Source organism: Solanum tuberosum, unplaced genomic scaffold (assembly GCF_000226075.1).
Source record: "Solanum tuberosum cultivar DM 1-3 516 R44 unplaced genomic scaffold, SolTub_3.0 scf00214, whole genome shotgun sequence".
NCBI classification, from domain to species: domain Eukaryota; kingdom Viridiplantae; phylum Streptophyta; class Magnoliopsida; order Solanales; family Solanaceae; genus Solanum; species Solanum tuberosum.
Window position 1 is genome coordinate 339,204 of NW_006239139.1, and position 18,507 is coordinate 357,710.

General features: G+C 34.9%; 5 protein-coding genes across 5 annotated transcripts in view; all 5 read right to left on the bottom strand.

Annotated features, from left to right (window-relative positions):
- LOC102593710 (transmembrane emp24 domain-containing protein p24beta3-like) overlaps positions 1-3,406 on the bottom strand; it is a 6,425-nt gene extending 3,019 nt beyond the window's left edge. The window contains exon 1 of the mRNA XM_006355982.2: positions 3,027-3,406. Within this exon, the coding sequence (XP_006356044.1) occupies positions 3,027-3,248 (222 nt within the window). The 5' untranslated portion in view covers positions 3,249-3,406. The remainder of the gene's footprint in view (positions 1-3,026) is intronic.
- A 1,023-nt stretch (positions 3,407-4,429) lies between these two features.
- On the bottom strand, positions 4,430-9,094 carry LOC102587740 (aspartic proteinase A1-like). Its single transcript, XM_015312650.1, has 14 exons — positions 9,022-9,094; positions 7,865-8,231; positions 7,579-7,639; positions 7,382-7,476; positions 7,192-7,304; positions 6,673-6,841; positions 6,548-6,587; positions 6,401-6,465; positions 6,192-6,305; positions 5,890-5,954; positions 5,641-5,800; positions 5,363-5,479; positions 4,722-4,807; positions 4,430-4,618 (listed from the first exon to the last, which is right to left on the bottom strand). The coding sequence occupies exons 2-14, from the start codon at positions 8,207-8,209 to the stop codon at positions 4,534-4,536; spliced, it is 1,515 nt and encodes a 504-aa protein (XP_015168136.1). The 5' UTR covers positions 8,210-8,231; positions 9,022-9,094; the 3' UTR covers positions 4,430-4,533.
- Positions 9,095-10,190: 1,096 nt separating this feature from the next.
- On the bottom strand, positions 10,191-11,596 carry LOC107062259 (extensin-like). The gene is made up of 2 exons (XM_015312676.1): positions 11,455-11,596; positions 10,191-10,408 (listed from the first exon to the last, which is right to left on the bottom strand). Exons 1-2 carry the CDS (start codon positions 11,594-11,596, stop codon positions 10,191-10,193), a joined length of 360 nt encoding a protein of 119 aa, XP_015168162.1.
- Positions 11,597-12,261: 665 nt separating this feature from the next.
- On the bottom strand, positions 12,262-12,690 carry LOC107062260 (vegetative cell wall protein gp1-like). The gene has a single exon (XM_015312677.1). It carries the CDS (start codon positions 12,688-12,690, stop codon positions 12,262-12,264), a length of 429 nt encoding a protein of 142 aa, XP_015168163.1.
- A 690-nt stretch (positions 12,691-13,380) lies between these two features.
- Positions 13,381-18,488, bottom strand: LOC102594033 (ADP-ribosylation factor-like protein 5). The gene is made up of 2 exons (XM_006355983.2): positions 18,092-18,488; positions 13,381-13,966 (listed from the first exon to the last, which is right to left on the bottom strand). Exons 1-2 carry the CDS (start codon positions 18,281-18,283, stop codon positions 13,607-13,609), a joined length of 552 nt encoding a protein of 183 aa, XP_006356045.1. The 5' UTR covers positions 18,284-18,488; the 3' UTR covers positions 13,381-13,606.
- Between the last annotated feature and the right edge of the window lie 19 nt (positions 18,489-18,507).

Genomic DNA, 18,507 nt, shown 5'->3' on the forward strand with positions numbered 1-18,507 from the left:
AAAAAAAAAGGAAAGGTTCATTGAAGATGATAGGGAGGCACAGAGCTGAAGAGACAAGGTTGGATAAGAAAATCTAGCAAGCAACCTGGAACTACTGAAATCCCTACTTGAGTTGTACCATTCTGTGTAAGATGCCCCAATAGCAATTGGTTTATAAGCTCACTGCTCAGCAAAGGATGCTTGAAAGATCTGTTTCAATGATGCATTTAGGCTGAATGAGACAAATGGTAAATCCTATGCTACATCGAATAAGAGGGTCAATCCTAGCTGAGGGTTGTCCCTTCAGATAGCATCAAACACATAGGATCTAAGTGAAGTTAGCTTTAATGCTTAAGTTTATGCTTTAATGCTTAAGTTTCTCTGGCCTCTCGGATCAGATAAGGTAGCTCTGTTTGACAAATTGGGGACTCAAAAGTACGCAGATGCTCATAGGTCAGTTGGAGCGGAGCACATTCCTAAGCAATGACAACAACATACCCAGTGTAGATGGAAATCATGAAGTTCGTAGATATAGAAGTACTAAGCTATCAAACTAATTGCCTGCTCACTTAATCCACAAAGCTAGCTCTAATACACTCTGTTTCAATATAAAGGATGCTTCTTAAGGGACATAAGGGATCAATGTCCAAAGCAATAGTCTTATGGATTTTGGTGCACTTAAGCACTGCTTTCAACTTTTAATTATGCTAAAAGGCAAAAACTTCATTGCTTTCACACATCTCAAATCATAGGTTGACAATCAACTGCCTATTTTAGACTGATAAAAAGGCAAAGAGCAAGAATAAGACTAAAGATACAAAAGAGATATGAATTGTTTATTCAATGGGTAACAAAAGAGAAGTAAAATATGCTTTGCTTACTTATCATAAACCATTAAACATAAAACAATTTATAAGCTCAACTTAGCTAATAGAAAAGATATTTCCACATAGAAAGTATTAGGAGGCTTTAGTGAAGGAAAACCATTTCGTTAATCATCGTTTAATGTCTTAGAAGTTAAGATGGGACATATGGTTTTCCTGGAGGGTGGTTTTGAGAATTACGTAAGCGACAATGTAGAGTAGTAATATTGATGTTAGCTTTTAGACAACACTGGGAGCATCAAGAATAGTATTTAGGTGCAGATGAAGTCATAGAAGAATAAGACTTGTACTAGGTTATACTCCTGTCAAAAATGTTCATCATCTCAAAGGTATAAGCATTTTCCTCTCTTTTAATGATTTCCATCTTTAAACATCATCACAGGAAGGAAAAAATAAGTTATTTTCCTAACCTTAGTGTAAATCATAATCATTCAAAATAAACTTTGACAATTAAGACAACAAAAACCTTGAACAAACCAATACTTATCGTGGAAAATATTCTCATCTGTGATTTTCATTTGATATGCCTACCAAAGAAATTTCGACTTGACTTCAATTCAAGTGGAAGTCCAGCAGTGGGAACTCACCTTCAATTTCTTTGGTTCTTCTTCTCTAAGTAATCTAAATAGAAGAGACCTTGCAGCTATATGTATGATGTAGAAGAAGAATATGTACATGCAAAGCTAAGAAGAATCGTTTTTCTCAGAAGAAGAAGAAAGCAAATATAAAGCTGGAAACAAAGCAAAACCATAAGACAAAAAAGTTTTTTTTTTGTTTCTAAAACAATTATGATCCAATCACAATTGCTACGGAAACTAGTTGCAGGAAAAATTAAAGGGTGATATGGTTAAATGAAAGGAATTACAAAATCTTTCCATTGCTCCAGCTATAGTTAACAAACGAAGAAACTTCCTAGAAACATTGAGTTGCAAGGGCTTTAGTGTTTGAGGGAGAAGAGCTGGTGGGAATGCAATCGAAGGGTTCTATACACATCTATATAGGGAGGATGTCGCTTGGAGTCTTAAACGGGAATATATTATTAGCAATACATTATGGGAAAGGAGGAGGGGAGAGGGTATAGGAGATGGGGAGGGAGTGGTTGGACTTTGGAGAGGAATTAACAGGAATGATTAGTAAGTAGTTAAGAATTGTCTTAACTCTTAGGGACAAACTCCCAAGCTTTTGATGGTTTCTTATGGCGTTCTTTCAAAAGTGTCAAAGAGTTCTGTCAAAAAATGATATCATAGAACCAAGTTCTTCATGAAAAATGGCATATATCAAAAAAAGACCTAGTACATCTTTCCCATTATTATCGTGGAAAGTGTATCCACTGTCAAGAAAAAACTTCAAAGCTAGAAGTCTAATAATAAGCATCTATAAAATTCTAGCAAAGTTGCTTTCTTTTGTAATGCCTTCATGGAAGATAGGCACATGCAAGGTTGCACATTAGTTGCAAACAAGTTGGTGAACTCTAGATTTAAAGGGTGGGAAGAACCTGAGGATTGAGGAAGAGGGTCAACATCAGTGCTTCAGGTGCATAAAGACGACAACATCGAGTAAAGAAACCAGATAGCTTCTTAAGTCAACTCCTTTTTACATATCAACATCACTTTTAACTTCTTTTTTTTGTAAATTCTTGGAGCACTTTGATGATACTACATATTAGCACACATGAATAGTTTATATTATTTTGATGATACTACCTCGACTATTCCACAGAATACCTTCTACCTCCCCAAAACTAGCCATATAGGAGAAATCACCTAGTGTTTCTTTGGATTTGAACCTCAAACCCCATGGTTCTCTTCCCAGCTAATTGACTACTATCCATCTACACAACACCCTCAGGTCAGATAATTAGTTAGCTTTTTGTATATAAGATCATATTTAAAGGGGATTTATCCATTTTCAATCTCAAATTGCTTGGAAATGCTTTATTTTAAGCGGGGATCTAACGAAAACAACCTCTCTATCTTAATCTGTATACATTCTACCCTTTCCAAATCCCACTTGATGGATTACACTGGGTATGTTGTTGTTGTTATCCCTTTTCAATCTATAAAAACAGGATCTGACAATAAATCAACTTCACATTTCAAACAACTAAGCATAAAGATCAGGAATTTATACTTCAGAGAAAGGGGTAAAAAAAAAAAGTCATACAGTGAAATCAATGCCGGGATGATCCGAGCTCCAGAAGATATCATGATCTACAACAACGAAGTTCCCAGAAATTGTATCGCCTTCATACAGCACGTATTCTTGAACACACTCTACGTCGTTTACCGTCACCGATAACGCCGATAGGTCGCCGACGAAGCTGAATAATAAAATAGCTACCAAAGCTATTACCTTGGAGCACTTCACTCCGTCTCCAATTTCCATTCCGTCCGACGGATTTACAATTTGTTCTCGCCGGAATTTCGGTAATGCACAATATTTTTTTGGGGAATTGGGTCACTGGAATGGAGACGTGAATATGACGTGCGGAGATGGAGTTTTGACTTTTTATTGCTGTGGGACAAGTTTTTATACTATTGAAAAGCTACGACTAAGCTAACACTAGCGTTTACCTTGTTGTCATGTGTGTAGTGTGCGAGCTATTGTAAATTGCCCAATTTATTCATGAGTATTCAAAAAAAAAAAAAATTGTGGGTTCTTTAGAGAATAAAAAGAAAATTAAATTAAATTTGTTTGAATGTATTTTATGTTGAATGTCACATTAAAAATATTTCTCTCCGTAATGAGCTTAAGAAAGAAATTTATATGGAGTAATAATTTAATTTGCTGTTTAGGAAGGTTTAATAGCCTTGTATGTTGATTGGGTCTGAAATAATCTTCTCAAGCTTGGTTTGAAAAGTTCAGCATAATAATTTAGGAATTTGACATGACTCGTAATAGAATTGATCATTTTGTGTTTTATGGACATTTTGCATCAAATCCAATGTTTCATAAGAGGACTAAGAACAATGAGATTAACCATCTCTTTATTAGAGGAAAAAAAAAAAATCTCTTGAATGATATTGTCACAAAATTTGTGAAGTCGAATGATCAATTTACCATATGTATCTATTTATTTAACTTTATACAAGCTTAAGTGTGTATTTATGCACACTCAAATTTAAAGGACATAGTTGTTAATAGAGGTAAATCTAGAGAGCCGAAGAGGATTCACCCGAACTACCTAGGCAAAATATTATATATTTATATATAATAATAGATTTTTTATAAGTACGTACATATATTAGTTTTGAACCCCCTGAACAAGAAACAAAACGTAGCTCAGTGGTATAGCGCCTTCCAAAAGCACTTGTCACTGCTGAAGCCAGATTAAAAAACACGTTTATATATTATGCCAATAAATAATAAATCTTCAATTTATTATTTTTTATAAATATTAAATTTTATTGCAAAATACATCATACATTGAGTAAGAAAAAGGTTATAAATATATTAGCAATTTTATACACCACCTCTTTATGCATCATTCTAACTACTAAAAAGCCAAAAAAAAAGGAAGAGGTAGGAGAAATGGGGAGGATTACAAGGCGTAGAGAATCGAACTCTCACCAACAAACTGAACTGACGGTTTAAGTAGTAAACCAAACACCATTCTTTCAAAACCAAACAATTTTATGATATATTTTGGCCATAACTCTTGAAATATGCTCTAAGCACTTTCTGCAAATCCAACTTGTAGATTACCAAAGTCAAAAACAGTGTGGTATGCTCTCAAGAATACATCTCCAAGAACCCTGCCAATATCAAGAATTTCAAAATCACTCTCGTGGACATCGCGTGCAAATGAAGAGGTGACAAAATATTCATAATTCGCGCCAAACAATTTAATTTATTTACCAGAGAGGACGTCGTGGATGCACATCCAAAGCTGTAAATCCACTAAGACAGCGAGTATCATGGTTGTCTTCGACTCTGATAAGATACTATTACCAAAAACCGAGCAGAAAGTAGTTAGTCTGTGAAAGATAGAGAACAGATGCCTAAGAATAACATTGCTTCTAGTATGCAACATTGTAATGGCACGTTAAACTCAACGAAAAAACCCATCCTTACACCCTACGAAAAAGTTTACTTAGTTAGTTGAGCTTTTGTTTTGAAAGAATAGAAGTGTTTCTAGAATGCACATTGTATAATAGCACATTAAGCCCAACGAAGAAAATCATCCCTACACACAAAAAGTCGTTTAGTTAGTCGAGCTTTGTTGTGTGAGAATAAAAGTGCTTCTAGTATGCACATTGTAATAGGACGTTTAGCAGGACGACTATAAGAACCATCCCTACACCTCACAGAATTCGTTTAGTTAGTCGAGCTTTGTTGTGGTTAGCAGTAGTCACCTTGTTGGTCCTCTGATCCACCAGAACAAACAGAACATAAACTAATGGCTATGGTTTCTCTACTACTTCAATAAACTTCCGCGCAAAGAAACACAGAATTTGATCTGTGTTGCAAATAAACGAGACGATTTGATAACAACTTACTTGATCTGGAGAAAGGGGGAAAGGTTTATTTCCAATGGTAATTGTGATATGTGGCAGCGAAAACACGTCACAGTTGATATACGATTTTCCTTGAGGATCCGGAAGCTTCTCACACAGCTTCAACACAAAATAAGAGTAATCAGATGCAAGTATAGATATATCTTAAATGGATTTATGTTACTTGGATATATCTTTCACAAATGTTGTCGGATGTGTGTTAGATTCTCGAAACGCTATTCATTTTTTGGAGAATCCGAGCAACATACAAATGGATTTACCTGATTAACATATTCAAATGTTTTTTCCTTTGTTGTCTCTTTTCTAAGCTCTACTTGCATCCAGAAAACTGTCATCTCACAGAAAGAACATAAACCACTCTCATCATTCGGTAGCTTCTCCAATTTCGAACTTCTAGCTTCCATTTTCTCCTTGACATGGCTGCATATGTTTACAATAAAAGTCTCGGTTTCAACGTTATAATCTTACATCATTTGAGGGGAATTAGGAGAGGAGTTCGGAATTCTAACCTTACATCAAACGTGCCATTACGTGTACAAATACCAATTCTGTGGCAAATTCTTTCAGGTTGTAACTGCAGGGACAAAGAGTGAAATGTTAAAAGAATTTGATGTGTAAAATATTGCCTACAAAGTTGAGCCAGGAATTGTGTTACTCAGGTCCTCGCCTCTCACCAGTGTCGGATCCTCCAAAAATGAGGTCCGACATGCAAAGGTGACATTTTTGAAGGATCCGAGCAACATAGGCCAGGTAAAGACCATTTAGAATCCGTGAAAGGGGTAAAACAACGAGAAGTAGAAAAGGAGCTTACGCCTGATACTAAGTTTTCCCAAATCATATTCCCATAATTCGAGAAAACAGTTTTACATTCCATACTAACAAATCCTTCTGCTCCAATAGCATGATTGATTTGAGTCAAAATAGTCTGAAATCGAGTAAATACATAGACAGATGAGAAAAAACAGAAAAACTACACGAATAAGATTAAGAAAAATGAGCAATCGTCATGAGAACACATACAGTCGGACCAGCAAGAAAAGACGTTCCAGTATCCACAATCGCTGGACAGCCACCTTTGCAAAGACCTGTGACGGGAAATAACAAGATTTACATAAGCTTTCAGCTGAGATGGTCACACGCTTCAGCATAAGTTAGTGAATATATTACCTGTTGAATTGTTTCCGATAACAACATCCCCTATTTCAATCTGGAAAATGTAACAAACTCAAAACAATAAGAAGAAAAACACTAAAGAACATGCATAAAATACTCTACTTGGTTTAATTAGTTACCTCCCAGTAACCATTTTGAGCAACTGGGACATAAGTATGCTGACCCCTGAAGTGAGTACTATCCACCCCTCCAAAGAGAATTTCACCCCCAAACCTAGATTTAGGATCTCGATTCAGCCAGAGCGAGAAGATTGGCTGAGTAACGATACGTTGAAGCAACATATTATACCTACCAATATCATGCTAAATTAGTGCACATGATCAGAAGAAAAATAAATTCTCCCTCCGTTTCAATTTGTTTGTCTTACTTTCCGTTTTAGTCCGTTTCAAAAAGAATATCTCTTTCCTCTTTCAACTTTCCACCTGACGTGTTCAAGACCACAAGATTCAAAAATCTTCATTACTTTCTTGAACACCTTGAACACTGAGTCAAGTCAAAACCAGACAAACAAATTGAAACGGAGGGAGTATAAGATTCAGCTATCAGTTAGAGACTCAGCTGGCTTCAGTCAAACAAGCATTAGAAATTTGGCGAAAAACTAAGTAATACTAATCTATGAACAAAATAGAGATGTTTACCATACTGGCGTTACTCGTTCTGCAGCAACATCCTGAAATCCTAGTCCTAGTACCCCATCATATCGTGCACTCAAGAATGTGAAAAATCCTTCCCGAGTTACCTCAGTGAAAACCTGATAGATTTTTGTTTGAACATTTAGCATTAAGAACATATGTACAACGTCAAGCTACAAAGAATTAAGATTGGCACCTGCTGATTTATGACAGAACTCCCAACTTTAACGTTGTCTTGGCTGAAAAATCCGCGCACTGATCTAGTTCCAAAAGGGATTTTGCTACGATTTCCTACAGTAGAAAGCCAAAAAATTTAACTGAACCTATGCAGTGTATAAAGATTAAATTATATTTAATCGAAATTAGGAGTTTTGAAGTCAATTGGATATATACCAATTTTTGTATATGTAGTCGATAGTCTTGATCTGTACTTGGAACGAAGATAACAAGCGATCTGCACGAAAAAAAAAGTGCTTACAAGGGATTGAAAACATAGTCAAGCAAATAAAAGTGTGCTCTCTGCTAATTGCTTAAACTTTTAGCTGAGATAATCACACACCATGGTATTAGAGCTAACAAAAGGATTCGCTAATAGCTTAAGCTTTTAGCTGAGACGGTCACACACTTCAATTTTCTTCCTGAAACTACAATGATGTGCACAATTTCATGACGAACTTACAGAGAAAATGCATTTCGAGGACGGGACCCAAAGATTTGAACTAGCAGTATCAAAAACAACAGCAAAATGCTGAGGTGGTGAACCGATACCAATCTCCGCGAAATACTGGACGTCCATATAGTTCTTCACATAAACTATTTCATCTCTAAGAGCACCAAGATTCATATTTGAACCTTTCTGATGATGTTTAGCATAAATTCTTGCAGCCTTTATGCTATAAATATCCAAATTTCTCCTCTTTAATCCGATTCGTATCGTATTATTAGCAGATGCATTATTGAAGCCAAAGGAAGAGGTACATAAATTCCATATCAGTAATGCTGCAAGTAAAACTTTGATCTTCATTCTGTCCACAAGTTCTCAGGCTCTACATAGAGAAATAAAGATGAAAAACATTAGTATAGAAGTACAAATTCTTGGAAGGTATAGCCCTCACGTCCAGTGACGAAATCAAGATTTTCACTATGGCGATTCAAAATATAAAGCAGTAAACATACAAAGACAGGATTCAACATCTATTATTTACAACAACATAATCAGTGCAATCTCACAAGTAGGGTCTGAGGGGGTAGTGTGTACGCACAATAGTTGTTTCCATAGACCCTTAGTTCAAGAAGAAGCATATCAACATCTAGGTTATACATAAGAAATAATTTTGACCTTATATATACAATATAACTTTTCGACACAAGGAGTTTTGTCTTTCGGGGGCAAAGGGGGTCGTATGTACCCCTTCTCGCCCCCTTGCTTCGTCTCCTTTAACAAATTACTTCATCTAGTTCATAGTTTGAGCTTTTACTAGTTCATGTACAAACGTCTACTACGACTTATCATATTTACTAATTCACCTTTCAATCATACATTTAGCCACAAGAGAGATTAAGTTTTATGAATTGATTGTAAAAAATACTTACACAATCATATCACTCATAAGATAACTACACGTAAATCTTTACACTAACATTAACGGTAACCTGAATAAAATGACTAAAATTATTTTTTTATGTATATATAGTAGAGTGAAAATCCTAGTTGTGTCACTGAATTAAGTTACCATGATCGTGTGAAAGATGTTAACATTCTGATCAATATATATAACTTAAATTTTTAAAGAGCATTCAATCTGCATTAGACTTGAAAGCTAGAAAATAGATTACCGTATTTGTGTGCTGATGGAAGGTAGCAAATACCGGTAGAATTAGTCGATGTGCAAAGCAAGCGATGCAAATTAACTCCGAAAATACATAAAGGGTAGTCAGTATTTTTATATATAGGAAGAAACTTAGAGGCGTGATGAACATCCATCATTTTGGTAGCAAATAAGTCCAACACTTTAGGAAACCACCATGCAATTTCTTATAATTAGTATACATTGCTAACTGCTACACTTGCGATGGGCAAAATTTTAGTTTATTTAGGTAAGTCGTGAACGTAACTTGTGAGATATTATAACGCAAATATATGGAAATTATCAGTGAAAATATTAAAGACGAATACAAAATAGGGCACAATAATGCAAATCACAAAATTAAACAACATGCAAATTTTTTTTAAAAGAGCTTGTTTGGTTTAGTTGATCAAAGGGACTTTTACCTAGAAATGTAAAATTTGGGGCTTAATTTTAAAATGAGAAGTTATAATTGGTTTTAAAATGAAATATAGTAGTACATAATTTGGTAAAGACAAATTTTGAAATGGCGATTTCAAGTGTTAATCATTTGAGTTTCAAATTTAATGTATTATAATTAATTAGTACTTAATAAAAAAATTTGATACAAATATATTATTTAAACAAAAATAACTGAATTCGATCAAACCCAAATTTAATCTAAACAATGTCAGGATGAGATAGATAAAATCTCGTTGTGCTTGATAAAAGATCTCGAATTCAAATAATAATGATAAATAATGGAACGCTTAAACCTCCAACTATGCAAATTTCCCTTCAAACGCAAACTTATTTTTCCATCGAAACTAAATACTTTGTATTATTACTATGTGAAAAAATGTACATGTCCATTGGGATGGCTCAGTTGATTTGGAGGGTGGTTATCCACACGGATGACCCGTGATCAATCCCCCCTCAATGCCTTCTGAATCGAGCTCGTCGCATAGGACTTGCCTAGTGCGGTTTACATCCACTGTGTAATTTGTAGGCTATTACAAAGTGGAGGTTTTACTCAGTACGTACATAGTTCAAATATACCCTTAGCATCATGTACATTTCAAGTTTACGAACAAATAAACCTCTAAATGAGATTTAGAAAATTTCAAATATCAGATAGTTATATATTACTAAAAAATAACGAAAATATGTAATATTTCACTACTCAGATCTAACATTAGATGTTCTAATTTGCTCTCCAGCATCCGGAGGTTGTTTAGTAGGCGTAGCGTCCGGAGCGCGTGGTGGGAACGCCTCCGGCTGTCCAGGTGGTTGTGGTGCTTCGTGACCTGACGGAGAAGTGTTCGGTGGTTCGGAAAATTCAGGACTATCGGTCCATGGTGCGGTTGGTGACGGTAATGGTGGTGGAGGGTTTTCACCTGCAGTTCAACTATAGTGTTAATACTATCTATATCTAATAGCTTTAGTTCGTGTAGAAAAAAATTACTCCTTACATTGTATTTAGCTTTTCGATCGAAAGTCAATCTAACTAATCTTTAAAGCTAAGTCAAATTAGATATTTTAAAATTTAAATATTCAAACTATAACAAAAGTAATTACAAGTTGCAACTCTTTCTTCTAACGATATGAATCTTCCCCTATTATTCATTATTGTTGAGGTAATAATAAACATACCATTTAACTCGACTTGACATATATAGCTTCCAACTTTGAGGTTAGAAAAATAAACATTTAAATTTGTATAAAATTGAACTGATAGACACACATGCATACCTAGTCATGTGTGTACTAATTATTCAATTTTATATAAATTTAAGTATTTACTTGTTTGCGCACCCAAATACATTATATATTGAAAAAAAATACTAAAATACACACTTCGTATGTTTCCATTATTTCTAATATTCCCTTCTATTTCTAAAAACCTCTAAAATCCCTTATTTCTCTCCTAATTCTAAATTATTTTATAATGTATCCGAGCTAGTTTATAATGTATCCAAAATAATTTTTAATGTATCCAAGCTACATATTATGTATCCGGTTTATTTTATAATGTATCCGAGCTACATATTATGTATCCGATTTGTTTTACTTTTTCAGGGATTAATGTAATTACAAACTAAATAGGGACAGATTGTAATTTCATATTAAAACTATGTGATTCCTAAAATTTATAGTTATATATTTACTGTTTTATATTTGTTCGAATCTAATACTAAAAAATAAAATTAACACCAACAATATCTTGTACTTTTTAATTAGAAAATCTGCCCTTATATATTTTCTTTATCGGTAGAATAACATCAAACCTTATAATATATGAAAAAATCACTAAATGATATATATCTCGTAATTTACTACCTAACTTATCAATTATACTATTCTTTTTAACCTAATAAAAGAAATTAAATAGATACTAAATTTAAATTCATAAAGTTTAAATTCTGAATGAACGATTATTTACCTGGTCTTATCGGTGGAATGGCATCGAAATCTGGCACGAAAGGTGAATCCTCCACCGCCGGCGGTGCATCGGTGGGTCTGCTGATTTTTGGTGGTGGTGTGGTAGTAGTAGGAAAATCAGATGGAAGATTTTCCTTGCTCATTTTTCTAGCAAGTCCAAGTGAAATATTCAAATTTTGAACAAGAAATATTGAAGATTTTGTATAATATTTGGCTGAAACTCTTAGCATTTTGTTTTAAATATTTTGGTAATCTGTTTGGTAGAACGGGAATATTAAAGATATCATTTATTTGGTTTTAGCACAATTTTTTTTGTAAATGTATATAGGATAGTGCAAGTGATACGTGTTATTCATGAGACACCTTTGTATTTGATACGTGTTATTCATGAGACACGTGGAGGCCATGCAATCTGACACCTGTCCTAATTCAAAATAGTTTGATTAGTACATTATAAATTTCAATATATATATATTATTAGAAGAATTTAGTAAATTACTTATAGCATGAGCATTTTATTTTTAAAAAAAATCAAAGCTTAAATTGTTTGAGAGAATGTACTTTTAATTCTGTTAATTTTGTTCAATGTTTCGATTTATGATTGAAAGATGTAAATTTTATTCTTTTTGTGGTCTTGATTGTCATATCTTTTTTATTGACAAGAAAATGAACAGTTCTATTTTATCCTCCGCACAATATGCAAAAAAAATGATGAACATAAAAATATCTTCATAATTTGCCTTGATTCAAAATCTACTTAATCCATTAAAAGTAGTTCATTTAAAATTCTAGCTCCGACACCAAATCATCAAAAGATGATGGGTGATGGGACATCAGGGTGCGGAACCTGCCACGGTTCAGGTTCGGGCTCCTTCGGAGGCACAACATCCGGCCCGGTGGGCGGGACAATCTCCGGTGGTGTTGGAGGTGTAACATCCGGCCAACCAGGCGGAACAATCTCCGGGTCCATCGGAGGTATAACATCCGGCCCACCGGGCGGAACAATCTCAGGCGGTGGCCCAGGCATGTCTGGGCCCATTGGATCATGATCGGGCGGTAATGGTATTGGTGGGCCTGGAAATTCTGGGCCTGGGCTTGGAGGTGATAACGGTGGTTCCTTAGCAGGCTTTTCTGGTGGTATCTCTATAGGTTCTAAAACAGATAGGTTATAATTGTTGTAACTTTTCATATGGGCTGAAATAAGATTTGGGCCGTTTATTCTTACAGTTTTAGCCATTAATGGAGTTGTACAAGTTGAGTGATAAAATGAAATTGTCTTCTTCAAAAAACTGTGTGAAATGGCCATAATACAGTACTAGACATTTCTTCTTTTGGAGAGTAGAAGAAGGGATTTTTTTAGAGTAGTGAAGAAATGAAAATAATACCTAAGCAATATTTATTTATTATCATGAGACGATGACACGTGTGCATAGGGGGAGCCACGTAGCAATAATCACAATGGATCCACCGCTCTATCGAACACGTAATTATTCAAAAGGGACGTTTATCTTATAGCAAAATAATAATATAGCTAGATTTTCTTTTTCCAAAATGTAGTAGCATTTTCTCTTAAAAAACATAGTAATAAACTATATTTGTGTGCATGCAAAATATAATTCGCCTGAATATCATAGTTGATTATAATTATATATCTACATATTTTTAAAGCTAAAGTTGTTTTGAATGCACAAGTAGTCAATTGTATATGTGTTTTCGAAAGGTATAAATATGGGTTGTTCAAGGGTAATTTGAAAACAAACGCTCTACCCCATAAGTAGATAATGTGTTTTCGAAAGGTATAAATATAATATATAAATATGGGTTGTTCAAGGGTAATTTGAAATTTGGAAACAAACGCTCTACCCCATAAAGTAGATAAGGTTGCGTACATCTTATCCAACCTCACTTATAGGATTACACTGAGTTATGATATAAACTTTGCAATGCAGAATATTCAAATCTTGTATATCCTTGCAGGAGTCGATTGTCACAGCTATTAGAAAAGGTTCAGATGTACCAAAACCAGTAGCTCTTCAAGGAAATGTATATGGTAAAGAGTATGAACTACACATAAAAACTTACAGCAAGGGCGTGGAGTTTCATATTAGTTCTGTGAATACAGAAAAAGAACAATTCCCTTTGTCTAACGACGTCTAGGTTGGTGTTTTGCCAGGAACTTTCTGTGCAATCCATCCTAAACCATCGTATAAACCGTCACCAGTCAGGGCACTGCAGGCTTGTATATGCCAATCGTGGTTCTTGATGCTATGAAGGGAAAGTGCATCAGTTATCTCTGCAGGGGTCATGGCATCTTTAAGATCCTGTTTGTTTGCAAAGACTAGTACAACTGCATTTTGCAGTTCCTCGTGTGGGAGCAACCTGAACAGCTCGTCTTTCATAGTGGAAATACGGGCTCTGTCACTGCTATCGATAACTACGATGACAGCATGAGTTCCACGATAGTAAGTTGCCCATGATGTCCTCAGTCTTTCTTGCCCACCAAGATCCCAGACCTGATAAAAACAGAATAAAATAGAAAGAAAGGAGTAAGATAAACAGAACTGTCTTCATCTATTTCTCCAGATATAAAAAGCAAAACAACATGTAAATTAACCTGCAGTCTTTTGTCAATACACTTTGTCAATGGAGAAAAAAAAGTGAGAGGATAATGGTAACTTATAATTTAAGGAGTAAACAAATATCCTCAGTTATTCCGGTTGTTAAGAGGGGTTCAGCAGAAGATTTTTTTTTTTTTTGTTAGATAGGTTCAGCAGAAGTATTTTCTTGGCTCTAGCATTACTAGTCCTGAGCAACAAAACAATTTTATTATTAAATGGGGTGAATGCAAGACAGTAAATTATATTGAAAATCCAATATGCTTACCTATTTAGTGACCTTAAAGGTTGCCAGAGGCGAGTACATTAATAGCTGATAATGTTGAGAGTTGAGACACACACATGTAACAAGGACATCATTCAATTAGGGCAAAAGAAGTAATTTGGTAAAAAAAAAAGATTGTAGGTTTTGGGGTGATTCAGAAAATAGTAGTAGTCATCTTTCAAGGAAAAGATATCTTTGACTGTGTTGTAAACGGTTTCATTTTCACAGATTAAAAAGTCATCAGAATTATTTCATTCAGAGAAATTTAGAAATTCCAGTACTTCAGGCCCAAAAGGTACCCTTACCTGCTCTTAGAAAGTGAAATTCTTCTTTATTAGGTGGTCTTTATGACCATAAGATCATTTAACTGTTTAAGCGATGAATGTTTCCTCATTAGAGATAATGGGTCCACAAAATTAACCATTTTGATTAAAAGATACAAGAGCAACAACAAATACTACTGAATCAACTTCCACAAAGGGTAGGGAAAAAGAAATAAAGCACTGTGCATAAAGATGGAAAAGAATGAGAACACTATAATTAGCATCACTATAACCCACCTAAGTTAAGAATCTTATTACGGGCATCACAGGTTCAAACCCTGGCGCAGCCAAAAGACCGAAATTTAAGTGGAGAAGGTTAAAAGTAAAGAAGGGTAGAGGGGTGAGCCCATTATCTACAGCATTGCGGACCATGTGCCACTGGCCCTCGGGATTTCTCGGTTATCGAAAAAGAAGAATCTTATCATGTAAAACCACACTGTCAAGGTGTCAATTGTTCTGGGAGAACACCATTATGAGAAAAAGAAACAGCACTTAAGATGATTTCACAAGTTGTCATCATGAAAATAAAGTTGCACATTATAAACCTATTTCATCTGTTTAATATTTCATGTGCTGCATCAAACAGCAAAATAATTGAATAGCAACATGGGACTAGAAGGACCACTCAATCACTCATCACAGAATTATGAATTACCCAAACTAAGAATTTTCATAGAAAGTTCTTTAAACTCGCTCGAGGGCTGAAACAACTTAAGTCAAGGGATGGTGCCCAAAATCCTACTCTGCAGATTGACATCCAACTAGCCCATTCCTATTGGGATGTTAACCGTTGCTGCATTGCACGATTACATACAGGTTATAGTATATTGTGTGGAACATGTTTGGAACTGAATGGCGATGCCACAAATCTCAGACAGATGTCGCTAGACTGGAAATTGAGGAGGTAGAAAGACTGAAGGACAGCATGAGAAGTTACCAATTTGGCGCTCATGTAGACACTATGGACAAAGAGAAATAGATAAGTATTTAGGGTGCTCTTGGCAAGACAAATATCGTTTTTAAGAGAAGCCAATTTTTCTGCTATTAAGAGGGGGGAAATTACTTCTCTCACTTAGGAAGTAAGTCATCTTTCTTTCTGCTATCTTTAATTCTTAAGTTCATATTACTTGCTCCAACTACCACATAATTATTGATCTTCAGTAATAAAAAGTTCCATCAAAACACTATGCTTTGCTGACACCATTATTAATATTTAGTACATACTTTTTGCCAAAAACTTATTTTCCATTCACAAACCAAACACTAGAAAAATACTTTCTATGAAAACATACATGGAGAATTACTTCCAACATATCAAACACTTCTACTTAAGTACAAATAGATGTAACTTTTCTATTTTTTTAACCTTTTTGGAGCACTTAAATATTCCAATCAGCATAGATGTAGGACTCTTCACAATCATGTACTTCTTGTGGAATTCTCTATTTTCTTATTCATACTTTATGTGGCTTTCACCCCCATCACATCAATAAACTATAAGAAACTGTGATCCCTTTTCGTCATCAGCAAGCATTTGTAGATTAAAGAACAACTTGATCTAGTCCTGTCAAAATGATCCTCTTCTGTGAAGATTAACCCTTCTGAGTTAGAACTGACCAAGCTATTGCCTTCCTCACCCTTCTTCTACCTCTGCTTCTTCTTCCTCCTCCGCCTAGATCCTAAAAAACTTGACCCACTACTTCTCCATCATTTGATCCATCAGTTAGACTAAAATGTGATACATTTCCTCAAAAGTTCAGCCAAAATCCACCTCAAATTTTCTAATTCCCAACTACTAAATTTAAGTTGGTGAATCCCTATATTACCGACATCTGTCCTATCCTCGGTCACTTAATCAGATTAAGTGATATTGAAAACCATCATGTACACAATCAACTTATAAAGGATAGCTTCCTCAGAAACAAAATCTTCAAATTATTATTATTTTCATAGACAGACTTGTACAGAATCGTATCTCTCACTCACACTATAATTGAAATATCAGAACAACTTCAAATTAAAAAGAAAAAGAAAAAATGTTTAATCTGACAAGCTTAACACTGCCAGCTGAATATGTGTTTGTCCAAACAGACCTTGGGATATCATAAAAGATAATTTCTTAAATGATTCCAGATTGGTACACATTAGCTGCTGCTAGCCTATTCTATAAACTATAAAGTAAATATCGGGTCAATACCAGGGTTATTTTCAATGTAGAGGTCATGTTCTCATACTAGAATCTGTCAAATAGTAATAACATCTCATTAACCACCATTCCAGGAGAAACGGATAAATTCTTCATTACAAGTGCTAATCACTAGCATGGAACAAACTGAGCTCTTCCCATTAGCAACCAGAACCTTCTCAAAAGCATGTTAGCAAATGTCTATCAGTTCATTTCTGAGCACGTATACCAAGTTAAACAAGTAAAACTAAATGATAATACCAAATAAATCTCCTCAACTTGCAATTACCATTTATATATATGGATCAAACCAATTCATTTCTGTAATATATCTGTTAAACAAAAATCGTTCTTTTCTGAGCACCCAAGTGTGTGGTTTCGTGCAATTCAAAGCAGTTGGAATTGAAGCCCATGGGAGACATGGGTTCTAATCCCAGCATGAGAAGAAGCTAAAGCTATTTCTTCCCATCTGTCCGAGATTAACAGACATCCAATGTCATAATCTAGGCTGAATCATTACCAAACTAAAATAGCTTCCTCAATCATGATGATTGCTTATGCATAGGCTATTACGAGTTCAAGACAGGCCTCTATGGGGAATTTGGAGCAAGCTAACCCAAAAATTACCCATTTAAAAAATCAATCCTTCTTTATCAACATAACAACTTTATACTACAATTTCACGCATAACCCCTTTTTTCCTTCTTGATAACCGTGGTGTATGGCCTAGCATCCGCATAGTTCGTCAAACTAGGATACATATCACCTCCCATCAGCAACATAATAGCAATAGCTACCAGGCAACTCTGTCCACTAAGGAACAACTTTGTACTACACTTCCACTCATAAATCTAATTACACATGATACCTACAAACTCCCACCAACAACATAATAGCAATAGGTACCAGGTAACTCTGTCCACTAAGGAACAACTTTATACTTCAATTTCACTCATAAATCTAATCCACATGATACCTACAACCTCCGACCAGCATCAGATACCAAGTAACTCTCTATCCACCAAGGCCACCAAAACTAGGACAGATAGGAACAAATCACCTAGTGTTTTTCATCTCTTCTAGGAATTAATCTAATACCTCACAGTTCTTAAGCCACTTCATTGACCACTAGATCACACCATTTGGTGCTCAATTTCACGCATAAACTAGATGCAAAATGATTGAATAATCCAATTATAACTCAACAAAACAAAAAAGCACTATGAAATTCAAATACAGTGTTTGCTCACCTCAAATCGAATGTTCTTATAAACAAGCTCCTCAACATTACTACCAACAGTAGGGTTGGTAGTAACCACCTCACCCAGATGCAACTTATAAAGCGTCGTCGTTTTTCCAGCATTATCCAATCCAACAACAATGATCTTGTACTCTTTCGCTGGAAACATCATGAACCAGAATCTCGATACGAAACCTCCCATGACTTTTACAGATCTGATCTAAAACAAAAACCGATCAAAGTTGATTGATTCGAATTTCCGATTTCGATGAAATCGTCAATTATCGGAACTAGAATCGACGGTGAAAAATTCGGTCGAAGATGAATAATCGAATTTTTTATATGACAATTGCCTTTTTGACGAAGAAATTGGAATTTTTTTTAGAGAAAAATATTCAAAAAGAATAAAAAGGAAGAAGGAGACGA